Raw genomic sequence first — 17,157 nt, forward strand, 5'->3', positions numbered from 1 at the left:
TAGATACATCAATCGCCCACGCGAGCTCGCCGAGCATAAACACTGACCTTCGCCCTCTGATACAGCAATCGTCGAGCCTTCTCCTGAGCACGGCTTGCCAGCAATTTCAAGGGTCCCCAATAGTCGCGCCCAAGCGTTTTTCCCACCACCGCTCTGCCCCACCACCACCATGGCCTCGACCGACTCGCACAGGCCTGCGGGGTTACCCGTCCCCAACTCGACCTCGTCCTTTTGGCACAGCGAGCCAAACCAATTCCTGCTGGGCCACCGCACGACTGATGAGCTGCCCGCCGAAGCCGATGTGGTGATTATTGGCAGCGGCATCACGGGCACGTCGGCCGCCCGCTTTCTCTCCGAGGACGACCGCGCCAAGGGCCGCAGCGTCGTGCTGCTCGAGGCCCGAGAGGCGTGCTGGGGAGCCACGGGCCGCAATGGAGGTATGCTGGCGGGCGTATCAATTCGTTCTGCAGATGCTGACTGACACTCTCCCAGGCCATTGCCAGGTGCTGCCCGTCGCGCGCGACGTCGACGTGACGAGATTCGAGGTGCTCAACTACAACGCCGTCAAATCGTATATAGAAGCCAACGGCGTGCAATGCGAATGGCGCAGCCTAGCGGGGACGCGGGCCTACTTTGACGCCGCGGCCTTCGAAGTCGCGCGCGACGAAGTGCGGGCGCTCAAGGAAAAGGCGCCCGAGCTGGGCAAGCTGGTTGAGATCGTGACGGACAAGGACGAGCTGGCCAAAATCCGCATCCCCAAGGCCGTCGGCGCGACGCTGACGTCTTCGGCCGCCAGCCTGTGGCCGTACAAGCTCGTCGCATTTATCCTCGAGAAACTGGTCAAGGAGGGCAAGCTCAATTTACAGACCAACACGCCGGTGCACCGAATCTCGTTCGACGACGCCGCCGAGGGCAGCGCGTATCCCAACGTCGTGCACACGTCGCGCGGGCTGATCCGCGCCAAGAAGCTCATCGTCGCGACCAACGGCTACACCTCGCACATCCTGCCGCCGTTTGCCGACCTGATCGTGCCGGTCCGGGGCGAGATGTCGGCACAGCTGCCTCCCAAGGGGGCGCCTCGTCTGCCGAACTCGTACGGGTTGTGTGGGCAGCCGGGGCAGCCGGCACACAACGACGACTACCTCAACCAGCGGCCCTACGAGGGCGTGCCCAACCCGGCCGGGCACTACATGTTTGGCGGCGGCGAGGGCGGCGGCAAGCACGCGTACGTCGGCGTGTGGGACGACAGCGCCATCGACGAGGGCATGGCCGCCTGGCTGCGTCGCAAGCTGCTCGAGAGTCTTGAGCTGGGCGGCGAGACGGAGGGTCTCGATGAGCTGACGCCTTCGCACCAGTGGACCGGCATCATGGGATACTCGCGCGACAATGTGCCCTGGGTTGGCAAGGTCCTCGGCCTGCAGGCTGCCTACGTCTCTGCTGGATACACGGGTAAGATATTGCTCCCTGTCAATTCGCCCCATGAGGTGACTGGTAACCAACTAACACTGTCATGCTAGGCCACGGCATGCCGAACGGAACCCTCTGCGGCAAAGCCGTCGTGGATCTCTTGCTGGCCGAAGAAGAGGGGCTCTCGCCCGCCGCCGCGCGCGACAAGGTCGTCCACGATGTCGGCCTGCCGCGCAGCTACCTCGTCACGAATGAGCGCATCCAGGCCGCGCGCGCTCTGCCGACGGTCCACGAGGCCGAGGCCATGGGCGCCATTGGCAACCACGCGCGGCAGGAGCAGAAGCTCGGGACGGCGCATTTGTGATTTCTGAGATCGAAATGCAGATGTTGTGGGATTCTGAGTGTGATGATTGTAGGCAGGAATTGCGGATTGCTGAATGGATAGTGAGGCGTGTTGAGCTGTTGATACGCATATCTAGTGTGTTTGACATCTTTCGATTATTTTGTACAATGAGGGAGAGGCATGCAGTGTGCACCAGCCATGAAACGACAGCAAAAGGGTTAGACAGCAGGGGGTGCGAGAGAACACTGCTCACACAAATCCCCCCCCCCCCACCTTCCCCCTTCCTTCCCATAGCGATGCTCTAGAACAACCACGCCACAAAGCGCTCATAGAACTTGCCGCCGCCATTCGCCCTCCGATGCTCCCTCTCCCTCTCCAAAAACTCCTGCTCCTCGCGATCAATCTCATCCTTGCCACTCCACAGATCGGCCGTCTCGGGCCGGACCGCCTCGGTCTTGCTCCACCACTTGGCGCCAAAGATGAGCAAGAGGTAGAGCGGGATGCCCAGGTAGCCGGTGACGAAGTTTTTGTAGTCGAACTCGCCGCCGGTGAAGACGCTAAAGTTCTTGGTCAGGGCGATGAGGATGCAGAAGAAGAGGGCCGCGTAGGAACCGGCCGCGCCGAGCGGCGCCACGTACGCCAGCGACGCCGGGTCGACGCCCTGCGCGTTGCGCGCCCGCACAAAGTAGATGTGCGTCACCAGGATCGAGATCCACGTCAGCAGCCCGAAGATGGTGACGAGGTTGACAAAGTAAGAGAAGACGGTTTTGGCGTCGTCGGCTACGTTCATGTATGCGAGCAGGCAGAACAGCGCTGACAGTGCCAGCGACCAGATGGGAACGCCGCGCGAGTCGGTTCGCGCCAGTATCCGCGGCGCCTTGCCCTGCGATGCCAGCCCGTAGATGGTCCGCGATGCGATGTAAAGGTCGGAGTTGCTGGCGCTGAAGACGAAGAGCAGGATGCAAGCGTTGATGATGCCGGGGAGGGCGTCGATCTTGGCCAGTCGGATGGCGACGACGAAGGGCGAGGCCGCGGCGCTGTTAGACTTGGTCGTGGCGAAGGCGAGCTCCTCGCTGTCGTACGGCACGATCATGCCAAGGAAGAGCACCGAGAGGCAGTAGAAGAAGAGGATTCGGTAGAAGGTCAGCTTGATGGCTTTGGGGATGACTCGTCGCGGGTTTTGAGCTGTGGAACTGTCAGTTCAAATTCAAGTTGTGATAGAATTCTGCATACCTTCGCCCACCGTCACACCGACAAGCTCCGTTCCTAGGTACGCGAAGACGGCATTGATGAGAGAGTTCCAGAAACCAAGAAATTTGCCCTCGGCGCCATCTATTTTCGTGTCGTTAGCCATGCGTTTCAGAAGACATCGAGTGGTAAAGACTACTCACCAGCAATGTACGGCTTGAACGCTCCTGGGTTCTTCCAGTACCTAAAGCCTGGGCGGTCGCCTGTCGGCCCTCCACCAAGCGCCAGGATTAAAGAGAGCAAAATCAAGCCGACAATGACAACCACTTTGACACTGCTCAACCAGAACTCAAACTCGCCAAAGAAGCGAATGCCAAAGTAATTGATGGCCAGAATGGCGACCAGAAACACGGTGATGAAGACTCCGGGATTGATCTTTTCCGCTGGCACCCAGTACTGAATCACCAGTGCCGCGGCTGTCAGTTGGTTGGGTGTCGTGATGATGTATTTGAACCAGTAAGTGTATCCGAGAGCGGTGCCCAGAGCTGGATCCACGAAGCGCGTTGCGTATCCCGAAAAGCCACTGGCGAGCGGCAGCCACGATGCCATTTCTCCGAGAGCTGCCATGACGCAGAAGACGAGCAGCCCGACGAACGAGTAACCGATGAAGATTGATCCGGGCCCGGCTTGTGCAAGTGCTTTTCCCGTTCCGACGATCAAGCCAGTGCCTGTGTTGAGGTCAGTCCTGGCGGTCCAGATTTACAACTTGGATGAGAGCGCTGCTTGGAATTGGATGAATTGGCCTTACCAAGAGCACCACCAATGGCAATCATGGTGATGTGTCGAGCCTGCAGACCACGATGCAAGCTATCCTTCGGGTGCGCATCGCCCACAACGGCATGCTCGTCAGGCGTGGCATACTGCGTCGTGCTGTACTCTTCCTTGCGGCTCTCCGAGTCGTGGGCCGTGGTCATTGTTGCCTCGGGGTCCTTCTCGCCTGCCGACGAGGACCGATCCGTCGACCAGATAGCCATGGTGTTTGCAGTTGTTGAAGATGGGGGCTCCCAACGCCAAATGCACTTTTTCTTTATATCCTTGCTCTTTCTCTGCTCTTGCAATGTCTCCTCTAATATGACTCCAAGCAAAGGGAGCGCTCCGCGTGATGTCGTGAGAGGTCGCCGAGGTCGCCCTACTATTTGCGGTCGCCCCGCTAACCCGAAGCGGATGTGCTGTGTCCGCGAGCAAGGTTTTCTTTCTCAGCCCACTGATCTCCTTGCCCGAATTTCCGATTCCTGTTGACAATAGGTAGTTGTCACACAGCGTCAACGAAAGGTTGGAAACGGAGGAGAAAAGACGTCTACTGGCGGGCGACTCGCAAATACGTGCAGCGGCAGCAATGCGCAAGGACCGGGGCGAAATGACGACAAGCACAACTTTCGACTCAAGCAACGGCGCAGAAACCTTTTTATGCTAAAGGCGAGGCATTCGGCGTGGAGGGGGCCGCTGGTGGCGGATACACTCGGCCTTGTCACTTCTTGACTACCACAATGGTATTGAGATGACGCCCTTCAACAGGCCATGACCCAGAAGGATCCACGCATAGAGCAGAATCAGAGACAGCCAGATAGCAAACAGCTTGGCGGCAGAGACGGCGGCGGCGGTGGCACAGCTCTCAGCTGAGGAAAGGTTCTGTCCATGTCTGCACTCCACACAGAAGGCTCGCGGTCAGCCCCGTCGAGCAGCAGAAAGTAGAGCCAAGATGGCCAAGCGCAGACCCCAGGACCAAGGCCGGTGTTGTTGAGCGGCGAGCACAGTGATTCGTTGGGGTGGTCGGCGGCTGATAAGGCTCGGAGCGGAAATCTCTTAGCTCGTGCCATCTTGTCATGATAAGCCTCGCCTGACAAGTCGTCTTGATTTTTAGAATTTTTCAGGAGCTGACGACGACGATACATGGTTTGCAGGCTGCAGCGTTGAGCATACGAGGACGGGAGAAGAGATTTGGACTTTAGCTCTGCAGGAGAAGCAACCAACTGAGAGTGGTCAAAGGCGGCGGTTGGGTGGTGCATGTGCGGTGTAATGCGGGGCAGCGCGCACTTGGCCTGTGCTTCCTGCACTGAATCCGCTCGCGGCCGAGTCGCCTCTTTCTGGAACGATTCCACTGCTCCTTCTCTGCTCTTTGGCCGCTCCGAGGTGCCACAGCGCGCAAGGCGTTGCTGATGCTCCGACAAATGCCAAGGTCGTTGTGGAGAATCCCCAGACCAGATCAAGGAATCCCTTATCATCCAGCCAGCCATTGACAAGACCTTTTACGACTTCGATGGCAAGCATTCCGCTCCTCCCTCATGGCACGCCTGTAGCAGCTCGGCTTAAAGCGAGTCGGTCTTTCAAAAGCCTAAGATATACGAGAAATTGGGGCGCACAGACTGGTTACGCAGATGATTTCGATGAGTTAGCCGCCTCGCCAGTCTCCGCGGCTGCGTCAAAAAAGCATCAAATGCTTTCTTTTCGTCGGGCTCAACTCGGCATAGCCTCCATGTACTCGATCGAGTTTACGCCCGCTCGGGAAAGCAGCGTCAACAGCTGAGCTATCCAGCGCAATGGCACCGCTGCTGGCAGTAGTGTCAGAGAAATGAAGGACGCAAAGCCCGTCGGGTCCAATGCAGCTGAGCCCATGACGCGTTACTCCTGAATTCGCTAAAAAATCAAACACAACTCGAGTCTGCACGTTGAATTGTGCAAGAATTGCTCGTCATCATTCCGACCTCGTCGTTTACCGCTTTAAGCCTAGCTCATCTTAGCACGTGACACTTAGACGCCTCGCCTCGCCGCGGCAAAGGGACGTCATCCAACTGCGTCATCAAACTCCAGCCTCATTTTCATCGCTCTCATCATTTTGGACTTCGCCCCTGGCCTTGTCTATCAACGACCCAGCTCATGCACGCTCTGATGCCATCCTGAAACCGGGTCGCAGCTCTCGAGTCGCTGTTCCTGATCTTCATTGCCAGCTTTCCTTTCGGACGTCGGGGCTATCCACGCCGTTGGTGTCTTCGTATTGCAGAGCAATGACCAGCTGCCTCGTCAATAGAGCCAAACAAACACGTCGAATGGTCTCTCAATGGCTTCCAAGGTCCTCGGACAGGCCATGCGAACAAGACGTCAAGGAACTCGATGCTATTGTATCACTGCTCTATCCCTAAGGTATCTGTGCTTTTGAAAAGGTAAGACAGACTTCCGCCGTATATCATCTCAAATCAAGTATGCCTCCAAGCAATATGCCATTCAGGTCCCAAAACTCGTACAATGCCGCCGCGAAAGACAACAAATCCCGGTTACACGATTACGAGAAAAAGCACCCCCAATCCAACTCCAATAAAGACAGACGGTGGAAACTCTGCACTCTTGTCAGCTACAATCCTGAATGAGCGAAGCAAGAGGAAAACATACCGTTCGTCTTCTTTCAACTCCTGCCCACCACGATGGCCCTGCTGTTCACCATTTGCATGACCTCGCCTTGGCCACCGTCCACCTTGATCAAGTTCACCCGGATCCGGTACATGCCTTCTTGCATGATTTTGAGCCCAGAGAAAGAGGCATATCCGACCACATCTCGCGAATCGCCATCTGCTGGCTGGATTGAATTGGCGAGACCAGACCCACCATTTCCGCTCAAGACCTCGGATCCCACAGGAACATCTGAGCCGTCAGATCCGCGAGTGGTGAGGCTGACAAAGGCAACCAAGTGCCCCTCGTGCATGGATGCGGTAGAATGCGAACGACTGCGGAGGCGGACTTGAATTGGGCTGAGAGTCTGCCCCAGACGTGCACTGCTTGGAGGTTGTTCGATGACGTCCATGACGAATCCAGAAGCGTCGTAGCCATCTGCTCGGCCGTTTGAGTTTTGGCGTATGGTGCGAGGATTGTCGAGTCGAATCCTCCGGGACCGCCTGTCCATGTCCTCAACGGCCCTGGCCCCGAGGTTGTCGTTGGTTTGTGTGCGGCGAGCAACGTATGCCATTGTTGGAGATGACCCGTTGACGAGAGAAGTGTTGTTGTTTGAGGATTCTGGAGCTGCTGCGGATGATGAGCGTTCTGCGATGCGGCTCGACCGTCTTAAAAGGGCTGAGGAAGAGGTCAATGGGCTCGTTCCTTGTCGTGAGGTTGATCTAGTCGAGACCCTGGAAGCACTAGCGTCGCTGATATTTCTTCTTCTCCCTCTGCCTCTGGGCATCTGACGACGGAATGCTTCTAGAAGGAATTAGCCACGGGGAACAGGCCGGCGCCCAATAACGACTGCATGTTGTGTTTGAGGGAAGAGAGGAATGCGGCCCGGGAAAAGAAAACTGCCCAAAAAAGGAGATAAAAGCACCGACGCTCGTGCGTCTTAGCCTCGGTGAAATGAGCTTTTGGCCCAAGACGGCAGCCAGAAGATATTTCATTATGTCAAGGCGTACCGCCATCAGCCTCAGTAGAAGAGCCATCTCGTGGTCGATAGCCTCGAACCAAGGCAGCGCGCGAAGAGGAAAGAGCAAAAGAAAAAAGAAAAAAGGAAGAGCAGGGACGACGCGCTGCTGCCCGGGCCGCCATGGGTCCTAGTCGGCGAGCAAACAAGCTAGGATGCCGGGGTCGGATCACGATACACATGGCAACAGAAATCATCGGCACAGCGCTTGAACGACCATTCAACGGCTCGCGATGCAGGATCTGGAAGACGGTGGAAGCACGCAGCTTGAACCGGCTTGTCTGGCCCAGGGCGTACCCGGTAGCCAGACGCGGCTCCTTGCGTGTGCGCCGCATGCCTCCAAGACATGTTGCAATATGCCTGATGGTGACAGGGAACGGGGCAGGGAACATGCATGCTTGAAACGTAGCGAGATTGTCTTGGGCTCACCTTTCACTGATCCACGGCCCACGCGCACAACTCTTCTGGATTGTGCCGCAGCCTCTCGAGCCGATTCCACCAATATCAGGACCTAGAGAGCCGGTCGTGCGCGGATGAAGACTGTACGAGTGGCTTCCAAAGGATCTCGGTTGTCTTTTGCGTGCGACACGAGGCGCAAGTGACGTCGGTCTTTGCAGAAATCGACCGTCTCACGTTACGCAAGGGCGGGATTTGCGAGCCTGGTAAATCGGCTTTCCCACGACCACGGTTCTTTTGCTCGAGGCGCAGGGGTATGCTTGTCTCGTGGATCCCGGACGCGCCTTGGTTGCCGTCAGCTTGCCGCAACCCTGGATATTCCTGAGGGACGAAAACCAATGTCAGCAATCTGTCTGGGGGGGTTTACGAACAGGTCCTCGGGCGTGAGGCTTCCAAAAACCCTGTTCCCAAAGGACCGCGGATGTTGGTGCGGTCGATTTAGAGAGAGCGGGACCCTTGTCCAAAGCGGCTAGCATCGGGGACGGACGGAAGCGCGGGACCAACCTTAAGGTACGATAGCCGAAGCTGCGCTAGCGCAGGGAGCAGGTCGAGGTCGAGTGGGAGATGACGATGATGATGATGGAAGGGGATGATGGTCTTTCACTTCCAGTCCGGCTTCATGGCCCGTCTTATACGCCGCCCTCTCTGTGGTTGCTTGAGGGAGCCGGCCCAGTTTGTCCAAAGGCGCTCCGCCCTTGCGCTATTGGACTCAGATTCTACAAGACCAATGTACGGAACTCGAGGCGACACGTCTGCTCTCGAGGCTGCGATGCACCCGAATAGTCGATGCATGGCACGGTACGTTGCCACGATTGCGCAGCGCTACAGGAATGAGGGAGCCACGAGGCTTGTGGCGTAGAGCCTGCAACCTCGAGCGCTTCGATCATGACCCTCTTCCGCGGGAGCGGGCCCACGGCGCGGTACAGATCTTAGCAGGCGCATGCGAGATGGGATGGAGGACAGCCATGCGCATCGAACAATTGGGCCATCGTGTCGCGCCACGCTGCTGAGCCGATGCCCCCGTGGCCTGGTGGCTGGGTCGACCATGCCCGTCATGCTGCAAACATGAGCGCCGCCCTGCTGGCCCAAAGCTGCGGCTGTCATACGAGGCATTCAACTGTACATCGACCGCGACAGCGGCTCGTCGCCTGTGCGTCCAGTGCATCGCGGCTCAAGGCCTGCGCTTGCCCGTCCTGCACCCCTCTGCTTCCGGAAGCCGCACACGCCCCGTCGCACGCCTAAAAACAGCTCCATGAGCAGTGCCCGTTTGCCCTCCCTCTCGCTGCACTGCACTCTACGTCCCTGAATGCATGGCGTCCTTGCGAAGCCTGTTCCTGACTTCATTCTTGCCTGTGAGACAACCCGCGCGCCCCGACCATCTCATGTCACCCTGCACCCAAGCTTGGCCCGCCGTACTCCCCCGTCTCTCGTTACCTCGACTATCCTCAATTGAAACTGTTTCATTCCTTCTACATGGGTAGTCCCCCTGCTGCGCATGTCTATCAAGCTCAGGAAACGCTACTCTGTCAAGCTCTCCACCGGATCGTGGGCTCCAGCCGACTCGAGGCGTGGCAAGAGGCACATCAGAAAAACGTGTCCCCGCGATCAGTCCAAGCGAGACGTAGAAGTCGTCGGTTTGCACAACATCAGCGCCAGCAGCCTCGATGAGATTATCAGACTTGCTTACGAGCGAAAAAAGCCCCCTTGGCCTTCTCGGCTGAAAAAGTTCAAACGCCACTCCAGGCGTTCAAGCACTGACGACGCCACGGTCCGGGTTGACGAGCGTACGGAACAACATGCCGATGCAGGACGGGCCTTCGGATCCTCAGATCTCACTTCCGCGCCGTAATCCATGCCCCAGTCCAGACCACACTTCAAGCCACTTGTACTAATATTATGTTGTCAAACAGGACTACCACTACACGTGACCATGACGCCAGAGACTTGTCCAGGTCGACCCTCGGCCTGTCCCCAATCCAGGAATCACCTGCCGGGCCTACCCCTACCGGCTCCCTATACGAAACCTCCAAGCCAAAGCAACAACGCCAAGCCCCTGTATGTACATGCAAGTGTCATCAACAAGGAGAAAATCACCAAAGTCGTCACCACCACAGGAGCCAACACGGCAGCCCACATCCTGGCCATCACAACCACCACGGCCATCATCATCATCACCACCACCATCAGCACAGCAACATGCCTGGCAACAGCTCTAAACCCTCGGTCGTCTCCAATGGCACGCCCAGGTGCCGAACTCCCCGTCTCCACTCGGAAACTCCACGCGGCAGACGCGACCGGCGGACAATGAATCGGAGCGACCCCACAGGAGAGCACGGGCAGACATCAAGACCCCAGGTTTCAGTCTCAGGCCCGACGACGCCAGGCGGCAACCCCAATGCAAGATCCGATCTTCCCAATCGGATTCCGAGCCGGCCTCCTCTGTCTCGGAATGCTTCCAGGCAGTCGAGTCGAAGTTCGCTGCGTACTCCCAATTCAGCTATCGCAGAGTGGGCACAGCACACGGCTGCCGAAGGAGGGAATAACCTAGGACCAGAGGACTGGCCGAAGGAAAAGAAAGATGTCGCCCAGAACCAGCCGTCGAGTACTAATCGATGGGTTCCACCACCGGTAGAAACAACGAGGAGGAGGACTCGCGGCAGCAGGTCGAATCTTAGCTATGGAAGCTACGGAAGCTACGGAACCTATAGATCTGGGCACAATTCACCTTCTGCTTTGTCCTTGGGCGGACTGAATCATGGAGTAGTGTTTTGAGGTTATAGAGGCAAGGAGAATCATGGTTCGTCGGTTGGTCGTAGAACGATCTCGATCCCTTCATCAAACCCCCTTACCAGCCCTAAGTTAAGTTCCTCTCGCCGCCCTTTCGAGAGTGATCAGATTGGCTGTCGTCCGGGTGCGGTGCATCGTCGGGCTCTGGGCCAAGGAAGTGCTTGGACGCGGCAAACGGGCAGCGGCAGCGGGCCCTCGTATGAGCTCGAGCACGTCTTCTTCCTCTGTCTCTCTGGCTCGGCTCGAAGCTGCACTGCACGCACGCACGTACGATTCTTTTCTCCCGGCCGGCCTTTTTTTCTTTTCTAATTTTTTTTTTCCGGCTTCTAGAAGGCGGAAAAGTACGGCTGCTCAATTTCCGAAGCATCTCCATCCGGCTCGCACTGCTCCTCGACAACGGTGAACAGGTCCCTGTCCGGGGCGCGCCACGAATGCCGATATTTTCTCCTCTTGCTCATGCGGCCGTCGACGAGGTCCTGGGCGCGTCCCTTGGTCGGCTCACGGACGACGGCCCTGTACGGCTGCTGCTGAGGCGACAGCACCAGGGGGTCCGGTCCAGGCCTCTTTGGCCGCGTCTTCTTTTTATGCCCAACGACGGCGCTCAGGACGGGGAGGGAGGATGAGGCAACCTCCTCGCTCATGTATCCCTCGTCGACGGCCATGTTGCGCTCCATCTCGCGCTCCATGGCGCGCGCTTCTTCTTCCATCTCGGCGTGGCGGTCCTCATCGATCTGGTGGAGCGTTGGCGGCGACGCACGGCTGGTAGCCGCGCGGCGTCTTTTCGTCCTTGCCCCTGCACCCCTTCCTTCCCCTATCGGCGTCGTCTGCATTTCTTCCCCTACCTCGTCGCCCCCTGCTTGTCCGTCTCCACCTCCGTCTCCTGCTGCTCCAATTCCTCCTCTGCCGCCGCCGCCGTCATACCATCGCCCCACATACTTGGCCCACCGGCGCACCAACCCGCTCCTCAATCTGTCTCTCGTTGCACCGTCTCCCCACAACCCCCGCACCCCTGACGTCTCCTCGTCGTCCTTTGTATCATCTCCGACGCCCTCGTCGTCCGACACGATGATGCCCGCGCTAAATGTCAGCGCGTCGTCATGGTCGGCAAACGGGCTGTCGAGCTCCTCCTCAGTCATGGGGCTGAGGAAGTGCGCGAATGGGTCCTCGTCGATGTCGGGCAGGTCTTGCTCGCGCGGCCAGGAACGGCGCTGACACGATGTCGAGGAGCTTGTTGTGGATGAGGCCATGGTGCTCGAGGTACGTCCGCTGGACCTGTGCTGATGCTGCTGCTGCTTGTTGGCTGGCGCCAGGCAGAAGTGCACGGCTGCTAGCGATGGCAGGTGGCGCGCTGACATGGGCGGCCACGAGGCGTTGCGGCGGAGGTGGGTGGGGAGGGTGAAGGGCGTTGATGTTGTGAATGATGCCATTTCTACGGTTCCTGTGTTTGTTGCGTTGTTTCTCAGAGGTTGTGGTGTGGCGCTGGTCGTTGGGATGAAGCCAGCGCTCGGCGAGGTGGTTGCGTCTTTTCTTCTCCTTGCCTCTCCTAGTAGTTATCCTTCCTATCGATGATGGTATTCCTTCTTGCGTCGTCCTTTGTTTGGTCCTTCGTTTCTCCTTCAAGCTTCGGTGTATTATGATTACTCCTCCGGCCTTCTCTGGTAAGACAGTCCGTCCGTGTGTTCGTCGTTCGTCTCGCTGCGGCCCGCAAATAGCGTGGCGCAGTAGCTCCGTTTGGAGGGTGAGTCCTGTGGGGGTAGCCGCCACTGGTGTGATCCAGACGCTTGGTGTTGGTATCCGTCGTCGAGGTTCGTTTCGAAATGAAACAAGCGACTTGATTCGCAACGCGAAAATCGACGAGACGAAGAGCAGATAAAGATGCAAGTAAATGCTGACGATAAACAGATAGACCGACCGACCACAGACGATTACGATACACAACGACGAGATCCGTCTGTTTTTTTGTAAAAGAGGAAACTGTCCTTCCCAGAGTGCGACAGGCAAAAAAGGGTATCGTACAAGGAGAAGAAGCGAGTGAGCGAGTGCACCGCTAAGACCCAACAGCAACGCAGAGGGGGAAAAGGGGGGAAGGAGGAAAAATGATGAAGCGTAAGTGCGTGCGTGGAGCGTGTGGGGGGACCTCGAGACGATATAAGAAAGGCCAAGCAAGCTTAGCCACGCGCACACGCGGGTTCCACTGCCACCACCACTGACGACGACGTGTGGGTTGAGTGACGAAAAAAAAAAAAAAAAAAAAACCGGGCGAAGCGAGAGAGAGAGAGCGTTCGCAGTAGTAGCAGTAGTAGCAGAAAGCGAAGCGAAGAGAAATTTTTAGCGTCGAAGCCCCCGCCGCCAACGAACGACTGACCTCGTGTGTGGCAGCAGGACAGGTCTGTGGACGGGCGGCCGCACTGGTGGCGTATGGCAGATGGTGGCACACCTTAGACAGTCGACGGACGGCCGCGCTAAGGGTAAGTAGAGTGGTAGTGTAGGGTGAGGTAGTGGCGAGGGGCAGGGAAGAAGGGGACGTGGCTTGGAGTGGAGAACGGCTGGCAGGTGAGCGAACGGAGACCAGGACGAGAGAGTGCAAAGGTGGAGGGGTTGAGGAGGAGGAGGAGGAGGAGGAGGAGGAGGAGGAGGAGGAGGAGGAGGAGGAGGAGGAGGAGGAGGAGGAGGAGGATGTGAAGAGTCAAGAACGAGGCGAGAAAGAAGAACAGATCGGTGGCTTTTCTCTCGAATTCTCGCTCCCTTCTTCTGCTGCGCTTGGATTGATTTTTGCTGTTGTACGTCTGCCGAGAAAGGAGATACAACGGTCCAACCTGCGCTGCCCTTGCGGGGATGGACAGGAAGAGACGGACGGATGAACAGACTGACTGGCTGACGAGGTGGTGACTGACTACACGACGACACCACTACACCGCTCGCGCGCCACAGCCGCCACAATGGTAAGAATTAAAAATAAGCGAGCAACGCTTCAAGCGCTTGATGAGAAAATCCCAAATGACGAGGGAGGAGAGACAATCTCCCTCGTTTGTTTACGAGAGACAAAAGGTGAGTAGGGATAGAAGGAATAAAATCCGGATTGGTAAGACGCCGCCCCGTTTCTCGTCCGTTGGTGGAGGGGGAGGAGGAGGAGGAGGTGGTGGTGGTGGCAGATGTTGGGCACAGGTAGGTGCTGAGTCTATGTACCTAGTGACCTCGGCATGCGGCTCCGGCGGACGTGCCGCATGATTCGGCTGTGGGTGGACCAAGTCTGGCTGGCACCAAGGACCCGCGCCCTGGCCAGGTGGATTGGTTGATGGAGGCAGCAAAGACGAGGCGCTTGGTGGTCTAAAAGGGAGGGAAGCGAGCAGATGGCCGTAGTGGTGGGGTGGTGGTGGTGGTGGTGGATCCATCACATGGCCCACCTCTTGGCCAGGCCGAAGATGGTCAGGTCGTCTACATGTTTAAGTATTGTCTTGTTCACCGTCAACTGCTCCGAAGACGGACGTTGATGGACACGGCGTGAGTCGTTGCGTGGGCAAGGTCGTGGGGGAACAGAGCACGATCGGTGATCTGGTCCTGTCAGGGAGCATGTCGTGAGGCAGCTCCGGGCAAGCTGATTGCGGTGCAGACCTTGGCACGCGAGTCAGGGCGGGTGATCGGCTTCAACTCTGCGCAGGTCCCGTGCACCTGTCAACACCACAGCCTCTGCATTAGGTTCCTGTCCTGACTGTCGGCGTGACCTCTCAGCTGCATCCCCCGCCCCAATATCATCCTTCCCGTCTCCTCTCATGCTTACTCGTCACGAACCCCTTCGATTGCTCCTCGCCCACCTGCATTAACCCAATCTGTGCCAACAGTCTCACCGCCATCCGTCTCTCCCCTGATCCAACCCCCATACACCTCCCTCTGTACAGAGCCACCGTCGTCATCGTCAACATTGACGTGCAGCAGATGCAGCTATCCCAACTCCAACCACTCGTTACCTGCGTCTTGTCTCTATTCAGCCACCGCCACATGTCATCTCATCCTCGGCTCTGACATTCCTCTTGCTTACCTGTCAAGTCGGCAACGTCTCGGATGGCGTCAGATAGCCTTCTGCCAAACTTCTCAAAGACAGGCCGTCTCTGCCAGGCCTTGCATAGCCAGAGGTGGGACCTTGGTGTCCGGCAAACTCTTCGCTGCAGGATCCCCGACAAATCCACACATTCTATGTGATCATCGACATCGATGATGACAACAAGGCAAGCCTCAGAGACGCTGACAGTGGTACATTGGATGCTCCTCGGAATCCAAGACAATCGATTTCTGTATCGCGTTCCTAGATCCTGTTAGATTGCCTAATCCGTCAAAGTATAAGATCCCCGCAAACGCCATCTCGACCGACTCGATGCCAAGAGACAACTTGATCCCACTTTTCGCCAATCTGTGCATAGCTGCATTTCCCTGTCGCCTTACGCATGGCCTCGCGAAGACATCTCCGTCCGGATCGCCGAACGGGCCAAGGCAAGATTAGCGACGAGGCTGGTCTGGCTGTTATCAGTCTGGACGGCCTTTTCAGCCCATGTCGCGCTTTGGGCTGCTTCTTATCCTGACGCGAACTTCCACATCGCATGAGCAAACTTGTTGGCGCTGCTGATCTGAGATTTTGGGTTGCCTTTGACAATCGGCTCGCCGAAGCTGACTGCGTCTCGATGCCGCACCGTCAGTGAACATGAGCGTCACGACAACAAAGGCAACCCATCGACCTTACTTGCTCATTCAACATCGCATTGATGTCTCCAATTGAGCGTGGACCCCCACGCGCCGCCGTACGACCTCGTCAGTGACTCTGGCCGCCTCAAAACCTCGCTTTGCCTGTCAGTCGCCGCCCGCAGTGCCTCTGCCGCATTCGCAAGGTACCACAACCCAAAAAGTACAACCAAAATTTTGCATCCACGTTCCTTCTCCACGTTGTGTTGGTCGTTCCCGATTCTGTTGACCGGTGCAGAACAAGCAAAGGCGTATATACAGCCTCACCCCAATCCGGCACGTCTCGTTTCCCTGTCTTACCGCTTCAAGGCCATCTCTCTGCTTCTGTCTCTGCCGGTGGCCCTACAGCCAGCCTGCATGCAAGCGCGGTGCCGCGCCCACAAGGCCACCCAATCGCTCTTTTTTGCTGGCGCTTGTCGCCCTGGTACCACAGTACCGCCCCGGCGCACAAGAGTCTTCGTTTCTTTTCTCCGAGCCGTCGTGTTTCCCGTCATGATCGACGCCCCGGCGCCGTGGCGTATGGACGCTCAACCATGGACGCGGCGAGACATTTCGTACCCAAACGAAGTCGAGGGCGCAGCTTGGAATCTGGGACTTGGGAAAAAGGAAATGCGGCCACCCGCCATGCTGTGGGACGCTGGCGACGCTGTCAGGGCTGCCTGCCGTGGACTCGAAATGCGAACCGAGGTTTGAAACCTCAATGAAAGAGCCCTGTCTCGTCACCGTGCCGGTACGGCGCAGACCCAGAAAGGCACGCACACTGTTTTGGAAGGCCATGTTACGGTCTAACCGCGCGCCTCGTCTGGAAAAGGAGATCGGGTAATTAGGCTGTTGGGAATGACGAACCTGGCCATCAGGAGGTAAGTAATGGTATCGTCTTGGACTGATGATCAGGTGTGTGATGTGGCGGCGCAACGTCAATGTAACGCGGCGACTATTCGCTCCGCACACTTGCAGCCTCACTATCCCCATCCATGTCTTCTCGGGATTTGAGCGTGTCGAGCCTCATCTTTCCAAATTGCCATTCGTCCTGGTTGACACGGTGCTGGATCCGTCTTTGACCATCTCCGGTAGATAGGGAATAACAGAATTGGGCATGATGAAAATCTCTAACGACGTTGTTTTTGTTCAATGTCCCCCGCCTGTTGATGGAGCCCCAACTCCACCAGACTCTTCCTTTCCTCTTCATTCTGTCTTTGGCCTGTCTTTTTCATTTCCACCCCGAGGGACCCGTGTCCCGTAAAAAGCTGGATCAATTGGAGAAAATACCCCAGGCTTTACTTTTGCTCCAAAAGTTGAGACCAGCTATCAATCTCTCGTAGGTCTGCCAAGTCAAGCAGTTCAAGCCGCCTGCCCGTTGCGCCTACTCAAGATCCCACATTGTGATGCCATTCCTGCCACCAAGCTGCTCCATTAACTGCCATCTCATGGAGAGTCAAGCATGATGAGGTTTCAGCACAGAAAGAAAGGTACAGCGTTGGCTGAGAGCGAGGTCGAAATGATGGATTGGGCCGCAGACCTTTCAATTGAAAGCAGAGAAACAGCTGAGAGAGCACCACAGCAATTAGAATGCAATATGGCTTTGAATTGCTCTGCGAGATCTTTGTTGGTCATCGCCTCAAGATGGTAAAGTCATGTCGAAGTGGCAGTAATGGTGTTGAGTGACGAGCGGCAACGACTTTGGACAAGACCCTTTTTGTGCCCCGCAAATCAGGGCGATCGTCTACCCGCCGGGCCTGTGCGTTGATGTGGAGACGGCATGTTTACCAACGTCAGTCGACACCAG

The 17,157-nt window shown here is 57.2% G+C and overlaps 7 protein-coding genes across 7 annotated transcripts; 3 read left to right on the top strand and 4 right to left on the bottom strand.

Annotated features, from left to right (window-relative positions):
- Positions 1-169: 169 nt before the first annotated feature.
- On the top strand, positions 170-1,771 carry IWZ02DRAFT_384214 (FAD dependent oxidoreductase; the record flags this gene model as incomplete). Its single annotated transcript, XM_066765321.1, has 3 exons — positions 170-437; positions 493-1,449; positions 1,518-1,771. The coding sequence occupies 3 exons, from the start codon at positions 170-172 to the stop codon at positions 1,769-1,771; spliced, it is 1,479 nt and encodes a 492-aa protein (XP_066619369.1).
- A 280-nt stretch (positions 1,772-2,051) lies between these two features.
- Positions 2,052-3,912, bottom strand: IWZ02DRAFT_384565 (AAT family amino acid transporter; the record flags this gene model as incomplete). Its single annotated transcript, XM_066765343.1, has 4 exons — positions 2,052-2,935; positions 2,984-3,082; positions 3,142-3,666; positions 3,747-3,912. The coding sequence occupies 4 exons, from the start codon at positions 3,910-3,912 to the stop codon at positions 2,052-2,054; spliced, it is 1,674 nt and encodes a 557-aa protein (XP_066619370.1).
- A 2,483-nt stretch (positions 3,913-6,395) lies between these two features.
- On the bottom strand, positions 6,396-6,953 carry IWZ02DRAFT_493714 (uncharacterized protein; the record flags this gene model as incomplete). The annotated part of the gene is made up of 1 exon (XM_066769961.1): positions 6,396-6,953. The coding sequence occupies one exon, from the start codon at positions 6,951-6,953 to the stop codon at positions 6,396-6,398; it is 558 nt and encodes a 185-aa protein (XP_066619371.1).
- A 2,204-nt stretch (positions 6,954-9,157) lies between these two features.
- On the top strand, positions 9,158-10,796 carry IWZ02DRAFT_81295 (uncharacterized protein). The gene is made up of 2 exons (XM_066771257.1): positions 9,158-9,698; positions 9,764-10,796. Exons 1-2 carry the CDS (start codon positions 9,349-9,351, stop codon positions 10,623-10,625), a joined length of 1,212 nt encoding a protein of 403 aa, XP_066619372.1. The 5' UTR covers positions 9,158-9,348; the 3' UTR covers positions 10,626-10,796.
- A 170-nt stretch (positions 10,797-10,966) lies between these two features.
- IWZ02DRAFT_436286 (uncharacterized protein) lies at positions 10,967-12,067 on the bottom strand (the record flags this gene model as incomplete). Its single annotated transcript, XM_066766514.1, has 1 exon — positions 10,967-12,067. The coding sequence occupies one exon, from the start codon at positions 12,065-12,067 to the stop codon at positions 10,967-10,969; it is 1,101 nt and encodes a 366-aa protein (XP_066619373.1).
- A 998-nt stretch (positions 12,068-13,065) lies between these two features.
- On the top strand, positions 13,066-13,501 carry IWZ02DRAFT_436287 (uncharacterized protein; the record flags this gene model as incomplete). The annotated part of the gene is made up of 2 exons (XM_066766515.1): positions 13,066-13,108; positions 13,140-13,501. The coding sequence occupies 2 exons, from the start codon at positions 13,066-13,068 to the stop codon at positions 13,499-13,501; spliced, it is 405 nt and encodes a 134-aa protein (XP_066619374.1).
- A 950-nt stretch (positions 13,502-14,451) lies between these two features.
- Positions 14,452-16,934, bottom strand: IWZ02DRAFT_461242 (uncharacterized protein). Its single transcript, XM_066768204.1, has one exon. The coding sequence runs from the start codon at positions 16,341-16,343 to the stop codon at positions 15,714-15,716; it is 630 nt and encodes a 209-aa protein (XP_066619375.1). The 5' UTR covers positions 16,344-16,934; the 3' UTR covers positions 14,452-15,713.
- Between the last annotated feature and the right edge of the window lie 223 nt (positions 16,935-17,157).

Source organism: Phyllosticta citriasiana (assembly GCF_038021145.1).
Source record: "Phyllosticta citriasiana strain CBS 120426 chromosome Unknown IWZ02scaffold_14, whole genome shotgun sequence".
Taxonomy (NCBI): domain Eukaryota; kingdom Fungi; phylum Ascomycota; class Dothideomycetes; order Botryosphaeriales; family Phyllostictaceae; genus Phyllosticta; species Phyllosticta citriasiana.

What these genes read in the sequence shown, in the direction of transcription:
- IWZ02DRAFT_81295 (XM_066771257.1), top strand. Translation starts at nt 9,349, where the DNA reads ATGTCTATCAAGCTCAGGAAACGCTACTCTGTCAAGCTCTCCACCGGA. An exon ending in TCAGATCTCACTTCCGCGCC is followed by an intron (nt 9,699 to 9,763) that starts GTAATCCATGCC and finishes GTTGTCAAACAG; the next exon opens with GACTACCACTACACGTGACC.
- IWZ02DRAFT_461242 (XM_066768204.1), bottom strand. Translation starts at nt 16,343, where the DNA reads ATGGGGATAGTGAGGCTGCAAGTGTGCGGAGCGAATAGTCGCCGCGTT.